Genomic DNA, 18,926 nt, shown 5'->3' with positions numbered 1-18,926 from the left:
TAAGTAGGTGACCTAAATTTATTTTCTAAGTTAATGAGATTATGTTTTCTTTTGATTTCAATTTGGGCAGAAAAGTACCTGAGTTTTTGAGATCACTTGCCTTTACTTTAGGGATGTTGAGGTTGAGCTTTTCAGCTACTAGCTTTTGAGCTAAATTCAGTTAATCATTTCATTGGGAAAAAATACATATATATTTAAGTGATTTTTGTTTTGTTTTATCTTAGAGACAAGGTCTCACTGTGTTGCCCAGGCTGGTCTTGAACTCCTGGGCTCAAGCAGTCTTCCTGCCTCAGCCTCCCAAAGTGCTGGGATTACAGGTGGGAGCCATCACGCCCAGCCAGAAAACATATTTTATATCTTAACCCAGGATTTACAACAAGGTAGCTTCCAAATAAATTGGGGATTTCTTGAAATCTTGTTTTGTCTACCATAGAACACTGCTTTTCCCAAGTCCAAAATCAGTGTCATCAATAAGCAGCCTGTCCGTCATAAACTTGAGCATCTCCTTGTTTCATATTGTTAAATATTTTCTTTATTATCTGGTAGGGAATTGATTGACTTTGAAAACTTCAATGCTGTATTGTTTGAGGTTATAGAACAATGATTGTTTTGATAGTTTCTTTCCTTTGTACTTTTAAGATAGTATATAAGTAGTATAAATTTGCCATGTTAAGGACAGATTAAAACAAACCTCTTAAAATTTGAAAAGTAATTAGAACTTGAACACTAAAAATGATATCTGAATATAAAACAGCAAAATCTTAGTATCATTTCTTCATCCTAGAAATGTTAGTATGTGTTCCATGCTAGGTAACAGGGCACAGGAATATGAAAAGACATAATTGCTCTCATGGTACTGATATAGCCACAATCCAGGTATGGAATAATGAGAGCTTGAACTCAGGCAGTGGCAGTTGAAATGAAGAGCACAGATTAAATAGGGAAAATCTTAAGATTTCTTTATCTTTCACATGTGAAGGCTAAGAATGAGGGAAGGGCCTTGCTGATATTGCCATTCATTGAGAATAAAGATATATGTGATGATTGTTAAAGTGGTGACAATCAGCAAAAGATATGAAAATATTGAGAAACCAAGATGTGATGATCTGAAATGATATAGTAATGATATGTTTGGTATGTATGTAGTTGGGGAAGAAATTATAAAAACACAACTGGACTAATTCTGAAAGTAAACTTGGATTTGAATAGAGGTTCTGTAAACTGAGTACTAGACATTTTGAAAGATTAACAACAATGAGAAAACTAACCATGAATTTTTGTTGTTATCAGGGTATATGTTAAGGTCTTTAGAAGAGAGGCTGTATTAAGTGTCTGAACTCTAGAAGAATCAATCTAGGTGTTCTAGGATTTGGGCTACTGATGTTACCTCTCATGTATTAGATGTAGGTGGTAGTGGTAAGCACTGTACAGTGTTGTTTTGAGGATTAAGTGACTTAATGCATGTAGAATACCCAGGCCAGAAGTTGGCTCATACTTCAACACTCAAAACATACTGCAGCATACTCAACGCCTAAGAAATGTTGAATGACGTAGTCCTTGCACTCGTGATACTCCCATTTGACACCAGCAGCAAAGGGGAAAAATTAATAACCAGTTAAAACCAAAATTTGAAATCTGTGGTATGCTCATTTGGATATCCTAAATTACAGTGTATCATTCTTTGAGTACTGATATAACTGGATAATAAGCTGAAACCATTCAAAACAAATTCAGGTGAAGAAGACAGATTATCACTCCAGATGTTAAGTAACAATTAGAAAAAAGATTATTTAACCAATTAATAACAATATGAAGGCAATACAAGTCAACAAGTGTTTTATGACAAGAGCAGAAGACAGTATTTGTGAGAATATGAGGTCCAATGCACAAGGCCTTTTAAAAGATACCAAACTACTTTTCAAGCTTTATTTGCTGCTACCCATGTTTCCCAGCCACCTAAGCAATTCACTCTTCTGTAAAAATGGCAGGTACTTTTTAATTTTTTTTCTCTGTGACACCTCTTTCTTATTTCTTCCTTCCCACCAAACATGCCCAGCTCTCCCTCATCCCACAGTATTGAGCTCTAGTGCTCCTTTTGCTATGTGTGTGTGCTTTGACTCCTACAGACAGTTGGTTCCCCTTAGAACACTTTGTACCCACCTTTTAAACTCTTATCACATGGTATGCAGTGATCTGCATGACTCTTGCATGTCATTCCTGAAGTCAGAAACTCACTGTTAGTGTTTTATTTTTTTTAAATCTATGATATCTCACACAATACATAGTCCGTAGAAGAAACTGTGTAGTGAAATTACATAGTGAGTTTTCATTCTCACAGTAAAAATTTCCTGGGATTTTTTTTTTTTTTAATGGGTGGGAAACTACCTGGAAATAGTGGGTGCCAGAGGCTTAAACAGAAGGAATGAAATAATAAAGATCAGAGCAGAAATAAATGAAATAGAGGCCAGGAATACAACTGAAAAGGTCAACAAAACTGAGAGTTGGTTTTTGAAAAGGTAAACAAAATTGCCACACCTTTAGCTGGACTAACCCAAGAGAAAAAAAGTCAAAATAAATGAAGGAGGAGACATTACAACTGATACCATAGAAATAATAAGATCATAAAAGACTACTGTGCATAAATACATGCCAAAAAATTGAGTAAACTAGAAGAAATGGATAAATTCCTAAAACATACAACCTATCAGGACCACATGATGAAGGAACAGAAAATCTGCACAGCCCCATAATGAGTAAGGAGATTGAATCATTAAGTGAAAACCTCCCAACAAATAAAAGCCCAAGAGCTGATGGCTTCACTGTCAAATTCCTCCGAACATTTCAAGACGAATTACCACCAATGCTTCTCAAACTGAGCAGGAGAGAACACTTCCCAGATTCATTTTATGAGGCCAGCATTGCCCTTAACCAAAGCCAGATAAGGACATTATAAGAAAATAAAGTTATAGGCCAGTATCCTTGTTGAAAAGATGCAAAAATCCTCAACAAAATACTAGCAAACTGAATTGAATAGCACATTAAAAGGAGCATACACCATGATCAAGTGAGATTTTCCCCGAGTGTAAAAATGGTTCAACATATGCGAATCATTAACTGAGCTACACCAAATTAACAGAATGAAAGATAAAACCCATAAGATCATCTTAAAAGATGCAGAAAAGGCATTTGACAAAATGTAACATCCTTTCACGATAAACCAAATAAGGTGTAGAAGCACTATGCCTCAACATAATAAAGGCTATGTGTGACAAGCCCACAGCTAACATCGTACTTAATGGTGAAAAGCTGAAAGCTTTTCCTCTAAGATCAGGAAGCAGACATGGATGCCCACCCTTGCCTCTTCCATTAAATATAGTAAGTTGCTAGCCAGAGCAGTTAGGCCAAGGGCAAAAAAATAAAGGCAGCTAGGAGTGGTGGCTCATGCCTCTGATTCCCAGCACTTTGGGAGGCTGAGGTGGGCGGATCACTTGAGGTCAAGAGTTGGATACCAGCCTGGCCAACATGAAACCCTGTCTCTACAAAAAAATACAAAAATTAGCCGGGCATGGTGATGCATGCCTGTAATCCCGGCTTACTCAGCAGGCTGAGGCAGGAGAATCACTTGAGTCCAAGAGGTGGAGGTTGCAGTGAGCTGAGATTGCACCATTGCACTCCAGCCAGGGCAACAGAGCAAGACTGTCTCAAAAAAAAAAAGTAAAAGACACCTAAATCATAAAGGAAGGAGTAAAATTATCTCTGTTTGCAATGGCATAATCTTGTATATAGAAAAACCCAAGACACCATCAAAAAAATCTGTTCAATTAGTAAAGTTCTGGGATATAAAAATCAACATGCAAAAATCAGTCTTCTGTCTATACAGTAACAACAAACTATTCAAAAAAGAGATTAAGAGGTCAGGTATGGTGGTTCATGCCTGTAATCCCAGAACTTTGGGAGGCCGAAGCGGGAGAATCACCTGAGGTCAGGAGTTTGAGACCAGCCTGGCCAACATGGTGAAACCCCGTCTCTACAAAAAATACAAAAAAGTCAACTGGGTGTGGTGGCCCAGGCCTGTAATACCAGCTACTTGGAAGGCTGAGGCAGGAGAATCACTGGAGCCTGGGTGACGGTTGGTGCAGTGAGCTGAGATCGTGTCACTGCACTCCAGCCTGGGTGACAAGAGCGAAACTGCATCTCAAAAAAAAAAAAAAAAAAAAATTGGCACTCTCATTTACAGTAGCATCAGAAAGAGTAATATAATTAGAAATAGGCCAAGCGCGGTGGCTCACGCCTATAATCCCAGCACTTTGGGAGGCCAAGGCGGGCGGATCATGAGGTCAGGAGATCAAGACCATCCTGGCTAACACGGTGAAACTCCGTCTCTACTGAAAATACGAAAAATTAGCCGGGCGTGGTTGTGGGTGCCTGTAGTCCCAGCTACTCTGGAGGCTGAGGCAGGAGAATGGCGGGAACTGGGGAGGTGGAGCTTGCAGTGAGCTGAGGTTGCGCCACTGCACTCCAATGTGGGCCACAGAGCGAGACTCTGTCTCAAAAAAAAAAAAAAAGAATAATATAATTAGAAATAATACCAAGGAGGTAAAAAATGTCTGCTCACTGAAAACTATAACACTAATCAAATAAATTAAAGATTCAAATAAATGGAAAAATATTCCATGTTCATGGATTGGAAGATTATTGTTAAAATTTCCATACTTCCCAAAGCAATCTATAGATTCAATACAATTCCTGTCAAAATTCCAATGACATTTTTCATAGAAATAGGAAAAAACAATCCTAAAATGCATGTGGAACCACAAAAAACACCTAACACCAAAACAATCTTGAGAAAGAACAAAGCTGAGGCATTGCAGTTCCTGATTTCAAATTCTATTCAAAACAATTTGCTTCTGGCATGAAAAGAGACACACAGCCCAGTGAAACAGAACAGAATCTCAGAAATAAATCTATGAATGTATGGTCAACTAATCTTTGACAAGGGTACCAGGACTACACAATGGAGAAAGAATCGTCTCTTAAACAATTGGTGCTGGGAAAACTGGATATTCACATTCCAAAGATGAAAGTGGACCCTTATCTTACACCATACGTAAAAATTTAGTCAAAATGGATTAAAGACCTAAATGAATTTCCTGAAACTGTAAAACGTAGGAAAAAAACACTGAAATATAAAGGTATTTGATACTGGTCTTGGTAATAATTTTTCTAGATATTACACCCATAAAACACAAGCAACAAAAGCAAAAATAAACAGGACTACATCAAATTAACATGCTTCTGCACAGCAAAGAAACAATCAACAAAATGAAAAGGCAACCTACAGAATGGGAGGAAGTATCTGCAAACCTTATATCTGATAAGGGTTTAATATCCAAAAGATATCAGAATATTAACTCAGCCCAAAACAGCAAAACAAACAAAAAAATCACATAACCCAATTTAAAAATAGGCAACTTGAATAGACATTTTTTCAAAAGAAAATATACAGATGTCCAAAAGGCTTATGAAAAGGTGCTTAACATGACACACACACACGCGTGCATGTGCATGTCTGAGCGCAGTAGCTGTGTGGGTGATGTGTTAATCAGCTTGATTCTGGTAACCATTTCACAATGTATACCCAAATTAAATCATCACAAGTTAAACCTTGTTCATTATATCTCAATAAAGCTGGAGGGAGGGATTCAGTCACTGAATTGTAACTTGTATGCAGCACTGGAACTCATACGTTTAGAAATTTCTCATATAATAAGCCTAACTGGCTGTTCTCAGGATAAATCCCAAAGGACAAAGTCAGTAATAAAAACAAAACAGTTGTTATTTCCACTTTCTATTTCAGCATGGAAGTATGCAGTTTTAAATTTTTGTTTTGTTTTTACAGAGCCTTGTAAGAAAACTTTTTTACACAGCACTTGTACATAACATGTGCCATGAACAAAAATGTTTATAAAGGCCCAATATGTGAAAGGTTTTGCCAGATGTTTCCTGTAATGTTAATTATGTTTTATAAATTAGCTATTTCTCCAGCAGATGTATTTGGCCACTTATTAATTTATAAGAATTAATATGAAGGTAGCAAGGCATAAGATGCTCATTTTCCCTCAAAACACAAGACACTTTGATCTATAGTCTCCAACTTACAATGGTCTGACTTAGGATTGTTTACAGTGGTTCGAAAGTGATATGTTTTCAGTATGCATCTCAATTTATGGTGGGGCCATCTCCAGATAAAACCATTGGAATTGAAAATATCATAAATTTAAAACTGCACTTTCAACTCAATGGTGGGTTTATTGGGACTTAACTCCATTGTAAGTCAAGGAGCATCTGTATTCATTCTGTATTTTTAATTAAAAACAGTTGTGCTGTTAATATATAGCCACAACTCTTCTCTCGTCTCACATACTTGTATAAGATAGGTCCACTAGTGTTGACTAGATTGGGTGTGGTCCATTTTTTGTCTTCTGCTAAGTGAAAGACTTTAACAAATACACATATACGCTTCTGTGACTGTATTTGTTTCATACCCAGTGTGTTGCTTATGTGATATAATGGAAGATGTATAAGGCATCTAGCTAAAATCACCCTAGAAATTAGAACTAGACACAATATTTAAAAACAGATTATCAATCTGTTGTGCAAGAAGCAATCCAAAAAAGTGCATTTTTAAAATGAAATCTTGGTTTCTCCCATCGCCCCCACATTTTAGGCAGAGATTACACTTTATGAGTTCTTAGAAGTGTTTCACTTGAGGTGCTTTTGGAAATCCATTTTTTATTATCTATTTTGATAATGTGTCGCAGGAGTTTATGGAATTTTAAAAAGGTTAATGGAAGGGTTTTCTATAATGCTTTACATTTTGTCATTGGGAAAAATCTATCATTTCCATTTAAAATGAAGTGTGAGCAGCAATGAGTAACATTAGACATAATTGTTGGTAAACCTCTTCTTTGTAAATTAACGTGCCACTTGGCAGAAATATAATTGGTGAGCCACAGAGAAGGTCTGTATTTAAACAGTAGGGTTAATGAACATCTTTTTTTCCCCTTTTTCTTTCCCTTCTTTTGGCCTTGAAAGTTGCACTTAGCTCAGGCTGTTTGAAATGATTTTCTTTGAAAGTGTTGTGACATTGTTTTAATTGAATGAAGCTGCAGAACTGGCGTGATAAATCAACACAGAATGAATTTTAATGCAAGGCAAACGATATTAACTTGGAAATTGGTTGCAGTAGACAAAGCAGCTGCTATGATTAGTTTTTTTTTTTTTCATTCTCTACTTACAACATTTTGAGAAGGATGACCTTGACAATTTCAGCTGTACCAGAGTCCTGATGGCATGCAACTTAACATCCTTGAGCTGTTTCTTGGGGCAATAGTGATTGTTTCATTTTTAAGGTTAGTAAAATTTTGTGTCACAGATTTAATGCTGTGATTGTAACTGTTTTACAAACATTTTTAATTTAGTAAATAATTGTGAAGGTTAAGTAGCTGTGGTAGAAGCCCTTTTCTATGTAATCTTGATGTGGTTCCAGCCAAGGAGGTTTAAGGCATGAAAAGGGTGAGGTACGCCAAACAGGGCTCTGTATGTGGTCACAGAGTGTAGGGCAACTGGCTTCACAAAGGGTATGGGTCGAAACCAGTTACATATTAGTTATTTGTACTAAAGTATCTCTGTTCATAATGCATTTTTCCAGACATTTTTGGGCCATATGTGAAGTATAGATGTGTATCTAGTATGTGACAATTTGGAACAAGATCTGTATAGAGTACTACTATTATTGAAGAGTAGCTGACAAGGTTACTTATTTAAAGAATAGCCAAGGTAACAAATACAGTACAGGCATTTTCACAGACTTCTTGAGAGCAGAGTTTCTTTATTCTCAATCCTTCACATTTACTTCACTCCTTGCCACATAATAAGCTTTAAGTAAATGTTTTGTTGAATTGAATTTGAAAATGAAAGGCTGTTCTCTATTTTACTGAAAAACAAAGTGGGTGAGTGATGGGGTATAAAGATTGTTATCTCCGTCCAGGTTGTTTGGAGGAGCGGGGAAGTGAAATTTGATGGAATCTGTGACTTACATAAACTGGTTAAGTGATGATGTTGTAGAAAAGTAGGAAGAACTTATTGGAGATGAACATAAGACCAGGCATGTTGATAGATTTTTCTGTTATGTTTTTTTTTCCTTCAGATCCTCATTTCAACACATTGTTACACCATACTACCTTATGTCAGTTCTAGACCTCTTTAGATTAAAAAGCAACTGCTCAAAAAATGCCAGTAGACTTGTGTTTGTTAAGGACTGACAAGGTAATGCAGACCAGCTGAGCAATTCTAGTAAAATAGGATAGAAGAGGAAAAAAAAAAAAAAAAACTGAACACATCAGAGACCCAGCAAGATTGTAAAGAATTACTAGTTCAGGGTCTTCAGGAGGTGAGACGATCAAGGATATAAGCCTGTTTTAGGGGATCTCTTTTTCTGCTGAGCATGTTTGCAGAATCTGGAGAGGGCAGATGAAAGGCTGAGCTTTGGGGGACAGCATTTGGAGTCTATAATTTGTCTATGTCAATTTCTGTTGCCATGCCCAGCCTAGTCTTTGCTTGGGGGTAGGGACACTGATGGATATGTACTTTAGGAGTAAGAATGAACCAGGAGGTTACAGGTCCTCACAGAGACAATATCTCAGATCAAAATTGTCTATCTCAGTAAGTGAAATTGCATTGATCCTGGGTTGCTTGTAAAAGTAGGTGCAAGTGTATTGTCTGACACACACTAGAAAATAACTAAGCACACAAGGAGACAAGATGACATTAACAAAAATCTGAAGAAACAATCTGACAAACAATAGAAACAAATGCACGGAGACTCTAGATTTTAGAATTTCAGACCCAGACTTTGTAAGATCTGTAAGTTTTCAGTGTGGAAGGAGACAGAAGAAAAGGAAGAGAAATGGAAGCTATAAGAGAAAAACTAAGCCAGAAAATTACTTACCTACTATTAACTCAACAGGTGGGTTTAACAGAAGATTGGAAGCATTTGAAGAGAGAATTAGTAAACTGGAAGATAGCTCAGAAGAAAATTTTCAGCATGGAGATGCAGAGGGATGGAAAAAAGTAGAAGGGAGTGTGAAAAGTGAAAGGAATATAGTGAGAAAATTTAATATATGTAGTTGTGGTATTAGAAGAAGAGGAGACATGGAATGGGACAGAAGCAGAGTTTGGGAGAAGTGTGTTTCAGAACTATAAAACCATAGAAGGAAAGAAAGTCACAGATTTGTGAAACTGTGGTTTTCTTTCTATTTATCATACTTACTGATAAACATGATAAAGGAAACCACACCTTGGCATATCATAATAAAACTACTGAAAAGTAATGATGAGGAAATCTTAAAGCAGCTAGAAGAGAGAAAAGATCACGTTCAAAGGAGCAATGGGAAGACTCAGTTCACTTCTGTTAGTAACAGTGGAATGAATCCAGGAGACAGTGTATAAACCTTTAAGGTGCCCTTCAAAAATAAGACATTTTCAGATAAGGAAAAATGGAGAGAGTTCATTACTAGAAGATGTTCACTAAAGGAAATGCTGAAGGTTGTTTTTCAGGCAGAAGAATGATGACTTTGAAAAGTTGAAGATGCATAAAGGAATAAAGAGCAACAAAAATGGTAAAATATGTTGATAAACCTAAATGCATATTTGTACAAAGTGAAAATAATGGCCTGTTGAGTTTAAAATATATAGAATTTGAAAAACACAGGCATATAAACTGGATTGAGGATAAATATTACACTTTCTGAGGTCCTTGTATTTATATGGGAAAAGGGTAAAAGTACAAGTGCATATTAATGTTTGATAAGTCAAGGAAGCATGTTGTAAATACTAGGGTGAACAAGCATATAAATTCCAAACTGATAGAAGAAAAGAACCAAGAAAATACATTCATATGCAACCCTCCCTCTGCCCACATCCAGGAAAAAGAGGCAAGAAAGAAAAGAAAAAGAAAAGAAGTAGAGTACATAGAAAACACTTAGTAAAAAGATTTAGTAAACCATGTAGTATAAGTGGGCTGTGCCTATTAAAGTTCAATGAAGAAGCAACTCATTTAGATGATTTTTACAGGAGTCCTGTTTAAAATAAGGATAACAAAAGTTTGAAAGTAATAGATAGGATCAAGAAAAGACACATAAGAAAAATTAACAGAAAATTCTGTATTAGTATCAGTGTAAGCTTAATGGCAAAAAGGCATCTCTAGAGATGAAGAAGGCCACTTCATAATGACAGGAAGATACACACTTAACCCTTAAACAACATAGGGGTGAGGGGCACTGACCCCCTTTGCAGTAAAAAATTCCACGTATAACTTTTAACTACCGCCAAACTTAACTACTGATAGCCTGCTGTCGACTGGAAGCCTTACTGATAACATAAACAGTTGATCAACACATTTTGTATGTTACATATATTAACACTGTATTCTTACAATAAAATAAGCCATAGAGAAGAAAATGTTTTTAAGAAATCATAAGGAAAAAAAACTATATTTATTATTCATTAAGCAGAAGTAGATCACCGTAAAGGTCTTCATCCTGGTGGTCTTTACATTGAGTAGGCTGAGGAAGAGGAGGAAGATTTGGGTTTGGTCTTACTGTCTCAAGGGTGGCAGAGGCAGAAGAAGTGGTGGAGGTGGGAGGGGTGTCATGCGTGATGTAATATTTATGGAAAAAAAATCTGTGTGTAAGTAGACCCACATAGTTCAGACCTCTTGTTTAAGGGTTGGTTGTAATAGCCTTTACACATATACAGCAAAATTAGAAGTAAAAGGCGAAACAGATAAAATTTAATCACACCAGACTTTGCATTCTTTTTAAGCACCTATGGAATATTTACAAAAATTGACCATGTACTATGCTGAAAAGCAAGTTTGAACAAATATTAAGGATGGCTATTACATGTAGTATGTTTGCTGATTACACTGTAGAAAGCTAGAAATCAAAAAATATAACTAGGAAATTATTATATGTTGAAATGAGAATAATATATTTAAATATTTAGTAGATGCCAGATTACCTTGACTTTGAATGAAAATGAAACTGCTCCCTATCTGAATTTGTGGGATACAACTAAAACCAGCTTAGAGAGGTATATGTAAAGCTTTAGATGTTTATGTTAGAAAAGAAGGAATACAATAAGCAAAATATTCATTTCAAAAATTTGGAAAAAGAACAGCAGATTAAACGAAGGAAGTAGAAGGAAGGAAGTAGTTAATGAAGAGTAGAAATCAATTGAAGATAAACACAGAATGAAATAATTCAGTATTTCAGCTAGCTATCTCTTTATTATAATGAATTTCTCCAGAAACTTACACCACTTGTTGAGCTCCTGAGTCCGTCGTTCAGTCAGCTGTAAGGTCAGCCAGGTGGTTGTGCTTCTGGGAGTTGCCTGGTTGCAGACATTGATGATGACTGGATCACTGTCTTTCATTCCCCAACAAGTTTTAGTCCAAGCTTATTTACATGGGGGAAGGGGGCTCTAAGAGAGTAGAACCATGTAAGACTGACACTGAGGCATATCATTCTTACCACTACATTGTATTGGCTAAAGCAAGTCACAATGCTAGGCTAGATTCAGGAGGTAGGAGGAGGTGCAGATTCCCTTTGCAGATGGCATGGACACAATGAGGGGCAGAGAATTGTGGCCATTTTTGAAATCAGTCTACCTCCGTCAACAAAAGCAGTTCTTTTAAAACACTTTTGAAGACTGATCAAGAAAAAAGGAAAATAGAGGTAACCAGTCAAGAATAAAAAAATGGGACATCATTTCCAATCTTATAGGTATTAAAAATAATTAAATTAGACATCTACTTTAAATCAACAAATTTGAAAATTTAGACAAAATGGACACAACTTAAAAATTGACATACGAAGGAGCAGAAAATCTGAATCCATAATTTAAAACCTATAGAAAAATATCTAGGCTCAAGTAGCTTCACCAGTGAATTTTATTCATTATTTAAGGAAGAAATAACAGCCATATACAAGCTTATCTGGAGAGTAGAAAAAGAAGGAATACATTCCAACATGTTTTGTGACCAGAATAACTTTGATACCAAAACCTGAGACACGAGAAAGAGAAATTACAGGCCAGTTCTATTTATGAATGGACATTTCTTTAAAAAAAAATCACCAAAATGCCAGGAAACAATTTGCTCGAGTTTGCTTTACATTGGTTTAACATTTGACAATTAGTTGAAATCCACTGCTATAACAGAATTAAGGAGAAATATTGTTGTTTTAATAGATAGTGAAAAATGATAAATTTAGATATCCACTTGTAGTTGAAAACTCTTAGCAAACTAAGAAATAGAAGGGAGTTTTAATGTGATAAAGTGTATCTTCAAAAAGTTTAAGATTACTTTAAACTTTATGGTGAACTGTTGAAACCTTTAGTCTTGAAATTTGGAACAAGTCAAGGATGATACACTTTTATTTGGCTTTGAACTCAGGGTGTGCTGACCAGTACTGTAAGGATAGCAAGAAAAAGAAATAAAAATATATGATAGGAAAGGAAGAGAAATAGAGAACTGTCATTATTTGTGATGTAATTGTTTAGCATCCAAAAGAATCTACAAAAAATTCGTGAGAGTCAGTAATGAAGAAATGCTGGTTATAAGGTTGATAGAAAACAAAAACCAATTATATGTTCATATACCAGAAACAGAAAATGAAAACTTAAAATTATGACATACAATAGCAGAAAAAGCCCTGTGAATTTCTAGGAATGAATCTAACAACAACAAAAGTAAAAACAAGTAAAGGCACAATAAAAAAAACTCTACATTTTGGAGACTGGACATGGTGTCTCCAGCCTGTAATCCTAGCTCTTTGGAAGGCTTAGGCACTGGGGTGGGGTTGGGGTGAGGATGACTTGAGTCCAGGGGTTTGAGATCAGCCTGGGCAACATAGCGAGACCCGAAGTCTACAAAAAAGTTAAAAAATAAAAAATTAAAAAGCCAGGCATGGTGAGGCTGAGGTGGGAGGATTGCTTGAGGCCAAGAATTCAAGGCTACAGTGAGCTATGATTGTGCCACTTGCACTTCAGCCTAAACAAAAATAAACTTGACGTTACTGAGAGAGATGAGAGATAACCTAACCAAATGGAAAAATTGTACAGTGTTTATGGTTTTGAAGAGTCTATATTATAATATGATCTCAGTGAAAATTCTTGCAAGTATTGTTTTAGAAATTGACCAACTTGTTCTAAAATATGTGGAAATGTAAAGGGCCAGGAATAGCTAAGACACTCTTGAGGAACAGCAAGAAGGAAGAACTTGGTGTACCATATAATTTACCATAATTAATACCGTGTGATATTAAAGCAAAGATAAATAAGTGGAATAAACTAGAGAGCTCCAAAACAGACCTAAGTACTGTCAGCTCTTTGTATCCTCAGGTTCCACATCCGTGGATTCAACTAACCTAGGATCAAAATATTTAGGGGGAATATTTCAACTGGTTGCATTTGTACTGAAATATACAATTTTTTTTCCCTAAGCAATGCAGCATAACAGTGATTTACATAGTATTTACATTGTATTAGGTATTTTGAGTAATCCGAAGATGATATAAATTATATTGGAGGTTGTGCATAGGTTATGTGCAAATGTGACACCGTTTTATATAAGGGAGTTGAGCATCTGTGGATTTTGATATTTGTGTGGGGACCTGTAACCAATCCCCCCCACCCCAGATACTAAGGGACGATTGTGTAGATCAACATTTATGACAGTAATGACACTGTGGAGCAATTGGAAACGGGTAGTCTTTTCAATAACATTTGTATTCAGTAACATTCGGATATTTAATAACATTTGGATATTCATGTGAGAGAAAAAAAGAAAATTATCTCATGCACAGACATCAATTCCTGGTACACTGTAGATGTAAATTCGAAAGACTTAACAATAAAGCTTCTAGAAGATAACACCAGAGGGTATCTTGGTGACCTTAGGGTGGGGAGAGGCTTCTTTTAAACAGGACACAAAACGCTAACCATGAAGATAAGGTTGAAAATTTGAACTACGTTAAAATTAAAAACTTTCAGTCATCATAAGACACCATTGAAGAGGGAGAAGACAAGCCACAGATGGGAAAAATACCTGCCAGCTGTGTAACCCCAAAGTAGAAATCAGTAAGGAAAAGATAACACAATAGAAAAACACAGGAAACTTCAAATGTCCTTCAAAAAAATGCTTATCCAAATGGCCAACAAATATGAAAAAATGCGTAGCTTCATGAGTAGTCAGAGGAATGCTAATTGAAACATTTAATACATACACTAGAATGGTTAACGCATAAAAACACTGATAATAAATATTGGAAAGGAAGTGGATCAAAAGAAATTTTTATACTATATGGAGGGATAAAATTATGTACAACCATTTTAGAAAATAATTTAACACTACATACTAAAAGTTTTTTTTTTTTTAAATCATCTTTGTCCTGTAGTCTTTTTTTCCTCCAGGTTCAGTCTCTTGTCCTGCTTCTTTATCTTGTCCTGTGTCTCTCATGATAGAGCCCTTCATGAACCTTTGGTGAACATTGTTTAAGTGTGAAACAATGAAAATTTGAATTAGGAGCTTGTGTTCAGGAACAGAGCTGTCCACTGCCTACCTTAATTTGGGGTGACCACCTAAAGTTCCAGTCTTTGAGATGGAAGCCATATAATGGAACACAGAATTCTTTTCATGGGTTATTTCAATTTTTCTAGAGAAAAAACTAGCCTATTACCTACAAGTCAGAAGCCTGGCTTTTGGTGTTCTGTGGGCAGTGATGGTCGCTTGTTCTATATATTAGTTCCACCTTTTCATTCTTGTTTTCTGCAAAACTCAAGTCTCTGAGCGTCAAGTCTCTCTGGAGTTCTGTAGGCCAAAATTTGCTACTGATCACACCTCCTTCTAGAAATGACATTCCAAGCTTAATTAAGAGTAAGAGCCTGAGGTTTTAAGAAAAGGATTTGCATTAGACTTGGTAGGCTCTTGTCAACTATATGGCACACTTTTTAATGGACCTTGTGTATGTATGATGTAGCTATACACACACATATCTGTACATGCCATCACTGTAGCTCTATCAGATAGTATTGTCCCCATTCTGTAATTGAGGCTTATTTGATGTGATTTTCAGATTCCCTTTTTTTTTTTTTTTTTGGAGACAGAGTCCCTCTTTGTCACCTAGGCTGGAGTGCAGTGGCATGATTTCAGCTCACGGCAACCTCCACCTCCTGGGTTCAAGCGATTCTCATGCCTCGGCCACCCAAGTAGCTAGAATTACAGGCATGCACCACCAAGCCCGGCTAATTTTTGTATTTTTAGTGGAGATAGGGTTTCACCATGTTGGCCAGGCTGGTCTTGAACGCCTGACCTAAAGTGATCCACCCGCCTCAGCCTCCCAAAGTGTTGGGATTACAGGCCTGAACCGCTGCGCCAGGTCAGTTTTCAGATTCCTAATTACTATTTTCGTATTTGAACTTGGATACCAGCTGGAATCTGTGTGCTTTCAGAGTTTAAGCACATTACTGTCGTATACTACTTGAGTTTATTTAAATTGGAGATGTGGGGAGGTTAAGTTGATGAGTTTCTAAATTGGAAGTCCTTTGTTAAAGTGGATCATGGTGGGGGTTTAGGTTGGGTAAAGAGGTAAAATTACTATATACTGAAGCACTGGGCAAAGATAAGGGACTTTCTTTGAATATAAAGAGCTATTAGCAGATTTCAGAATCTAGGATCTTGAAGAGCTAAATTAAGTGCTTATAGATCAGTCTGTGAGTCTCAACATAGGGTGAAAGAAGATGTATGAAAATCCCCTCGGAGACTTTCTTCTAATGATATAGGCATACTACCTACCACCTTTCATCTGAGAATCACGTTTCTAAGGTGTGGCAATGCAAAATAAGAGCCAGTGGAGTACAGAAGATACCAGAAGTACCCAGCTTCTAAAGCCCTGATGGCAGTGGGTTTTCTAGCATGTTACTTTTATGTAATGGTATACTAACAGTTGGATAAATGCCAGAAAAAATAGGAGACCATATACATAAGAATCAGTACCTATTTGATTGAATAAATAAATGAAAACCACCGGTGGAATTTTGTGGAACTGATAGCAAACTCTTATATTTTGGTCTTTTATGCAGATGACATGCAAATGAGGAAAATTTACTTTTCACGATTTAACTCGTTTTTCCTATTGGCCTTAAAAAAATAACTTGTATATATGAATACTAGGAATTTCTGTTGAGGGATGGTAATTTTTTATTGTACAATTTTTTATTTATACAGTTATTGATATCACTGTCCTGTTTAGTGATATTCAGAGTTTAGGTTTCTTACCAGTTAAAGGTAGAAAGGAATATGTACTCTTAAGACACATTTAGCATAGCCAACCTATAATTTTCGGTAACATATTTCTGAACAGTTGCTTTGGAGAAAGTATAATTTTTCTTAGGTAAATCGAAGAGGACTTTCCCCCAAGGATTTTGGTAGAAAGGGCAGTCCCTAACAATTTCTTCAACACTGTCATTGCAAAGAGAAGTTGGACATTTTGTGGAAGGGACTTGCATTCTTGGCTGGCATCTAATATTTTGTCAAACTCTTTAATACTGTCTGTTTTAGGTTATATGTTGATGGACAGTTGTACCTGTTCTAGCTGTATACTGTTCCCAGTTCATAGTTTGTGTTAATACTTGTGAAAATGTAATGCTAAACGATGAGCTGTTGTAATTAAATCTGAGACTTAGCAAGAAATTCATAAGGGCTATAGATTTTATTTCAACTTAGTATTAAAAAGACATTTAACTTGAGTAAGTAAATGTAGATATACTTTATATTTTAAGAGCTGCAAGTTCCAGCAAGTGAATAATATATTGTGACCCTTATTTTTTTGTTTTTCAGTTTAATTTTGTTGGGAGAATCCTTGGACCTAGAGGACTTACAGCCAAACAACTTGAAGCAGAAACCGGATGTAAAATCATGGTCCGAGGCAAAGGCTCAATGAGGGATAAAAAAAAGGTAAGTCCTTGAAAATGGCTTGAGTCTTTATGTGAGTAACTTACTATACTTTTACATCTCAATAATAAAATTTCCAGATGTTTTTGTGCTTAAAACACTATATTCCAGGCCGGGCACGGCAGCTCATGCCTGTAATCCCAGCACTTTGGGAGGCCGGGGCAGGCGGATCATCTGAGGTCAGGAGTTTGAGACCAGCCTAGCGAACATGGTGAAACCCTGTCTTTACTAAAAAAAATACAAAAATTAGCTAGGTGTGGTGGCGGGTGCCTGTAATCTCAGCTACTCAGGAGGCTGAGGCAGGAGAATCGCTTGAACCTGGGAGGCAGAGGTTGCAGATTGTGCCACTGCACTCCAGCCTGGGCGACAGGAGTAAAACTCCGTCTCAAAAACGAACAAACAAACCCACTATGTTCCATGTCAGGAACTTTTAAAACTTTTCAAAGGTGGTGTCATGATTTTCCCTTGTTTTTCTTTTTTGTTTGTTTGTTATTTTTGAGATGGAGTCTCGCTCTGTCGCCCAGGCTGGAGTGCAGTGGTGCAGTCTTGGCTCACTGCAGCCTCCGCCTTCTGGGTTCAAGTGATTCTCCTGCTTCAGCCTCCTGAGTAGCTGGGATTACAGGTGCTCGCCACCATGCCCAGCTAATTTTTGTATTTTTAGTAGAGATGGAGTTTCACCATGTTGGTCAGTCTGGTCTTGAACTCATGACCTTGTGATCCACCCACCTCAGCCTCCCAAAGACCTGGGATTATAGGCATGAAACACCACGCCTGGCAATTTTCCCTTGTTCATTATCATTTTTTTACTTAGCAAATTAAAATATCAGTTCATCATGTTACTTTCCTTTGTTATTTACTTTTGGGAAGCTGCCATTTTGGAAATTAGTCAGACTGTAATGTGTGTAAAAGTATGTAAGTAAAAGTTTGAAAAATCTGAAATATTTCTTTTGATGAGATTTAAGTAAGAATGGTCAGATAACTTTGGATGTATGTCACATCACTGGGAGAGTTAGAAGACAGAACTCTATTGAAAGGAAGGCGGTCACTAGCCATGTGAGATACATTGTGGGTTTCATCCACATTTTGTGTTGATTTTACGTTTTAAAGTATTTTGTTTCTGTTTCTGTGGGTTTTTTTCTCCTGCCATTTCTTCTTTTGCTGGTTTAACTAGTAAAGACCCAACTATCTAAATATTATTTTTAGGAAGATTTTATTAACCTAGTTTGTTTTATCCAGCAATACTGCGAGGTAGGATAGTTTTGAATTTCTATTCTTGTAAAAATTGGCGGATTTAAAAAACTAGATTTTGATGGCCAAAGATTAAAAGTATTTTAGGAGGTTTTGTCTATCTGTCTTTCTGTCTGTCTCTCTCTCTCTCTTTTTCTTTCTTCCTTCCTTTCTTCCTTTCTTTCCATTGACTTGAAGGGGCTATCTAGGAATGGTGCGTGGTTAACTGTGTTAGACCATGTCCACTGAATCGCTTTGTGGAATTTACGGAATGAACGCCAGACCCACAGGGTATCTGATAAACTTGTTTTCTGAGCCCTCTGCCTCATGTCTTTTAAGCCCTCACATAAGCTGACTGGGTCTCATTCATTTTTGCTCCTCATCAGTGATTTAGTAGCCAAGAAATTTGGGCAAAAAGTTCTCATAATATTGATTATTTAAAAATCTTATAATGTATTCTTTGTCAGCTGTGTTTAAAGATATTTTCATGGGAGTCTGTGAGTTCTTGAGCATTTTTAGATGTATTAAATTTTTTTATTAGAATCTTAAAAAAATTGTGCGTATTTCGAATCAGTTGAGTGATAACCTTTTCAGATGAATGTTGCCATAAAGTTTTGGTTCTCAT

At 36.4% G+C, this 18,926-nt stretch overlaps 1 protein-coding gene across 18 annotated transcripts in view; it reads left to right on the top strand.

The window, feature by feature from the left end:
• The window catches only part of QKI (QKI, KH domain containing RNA binding), a 162,581-nt gene that overhangs the window by 45,846 nt on the left and 97,809 nt on the right, over positions 1-18,926 (top strand). For all 18 annotated transcript variants that reach the window (XR_012433282.1, XR_012433281.1, XM_045390386.3 and 15 more), the window contains exon 3: positions 16,961-17,077. Coding sequence is in view for 16 of the 18 variants with exons in the window: in XM_045390386.3 (XP_045246321.1) it covers positions 16,961-17,077 (117 nt within the window). In the remaining 2 variants the exon portion in view is untranslated. The remainder of the gene's footprint in view (positions 1-16,960; positions 17,078-18,926) is intronic.

Source organism: Macaca fascicularis, chromosome 4 (genome assembly GCF_037993035.2).
Source record: "Macaca fascicularis isolate 582-1 chromosome 4, T2T-MFA8v1.1".
NCBI classification, from domain to species: Eukaryota; Metazoa; Chordata; class Mammalia; order Primates; family Cercopithecidae; genus Macaca; species Macaca fascicularis.
Note: the sequence above shows the minus strand (reverse complement) of the source record. Positions and strands in the feature narration are given on the sequence as shown.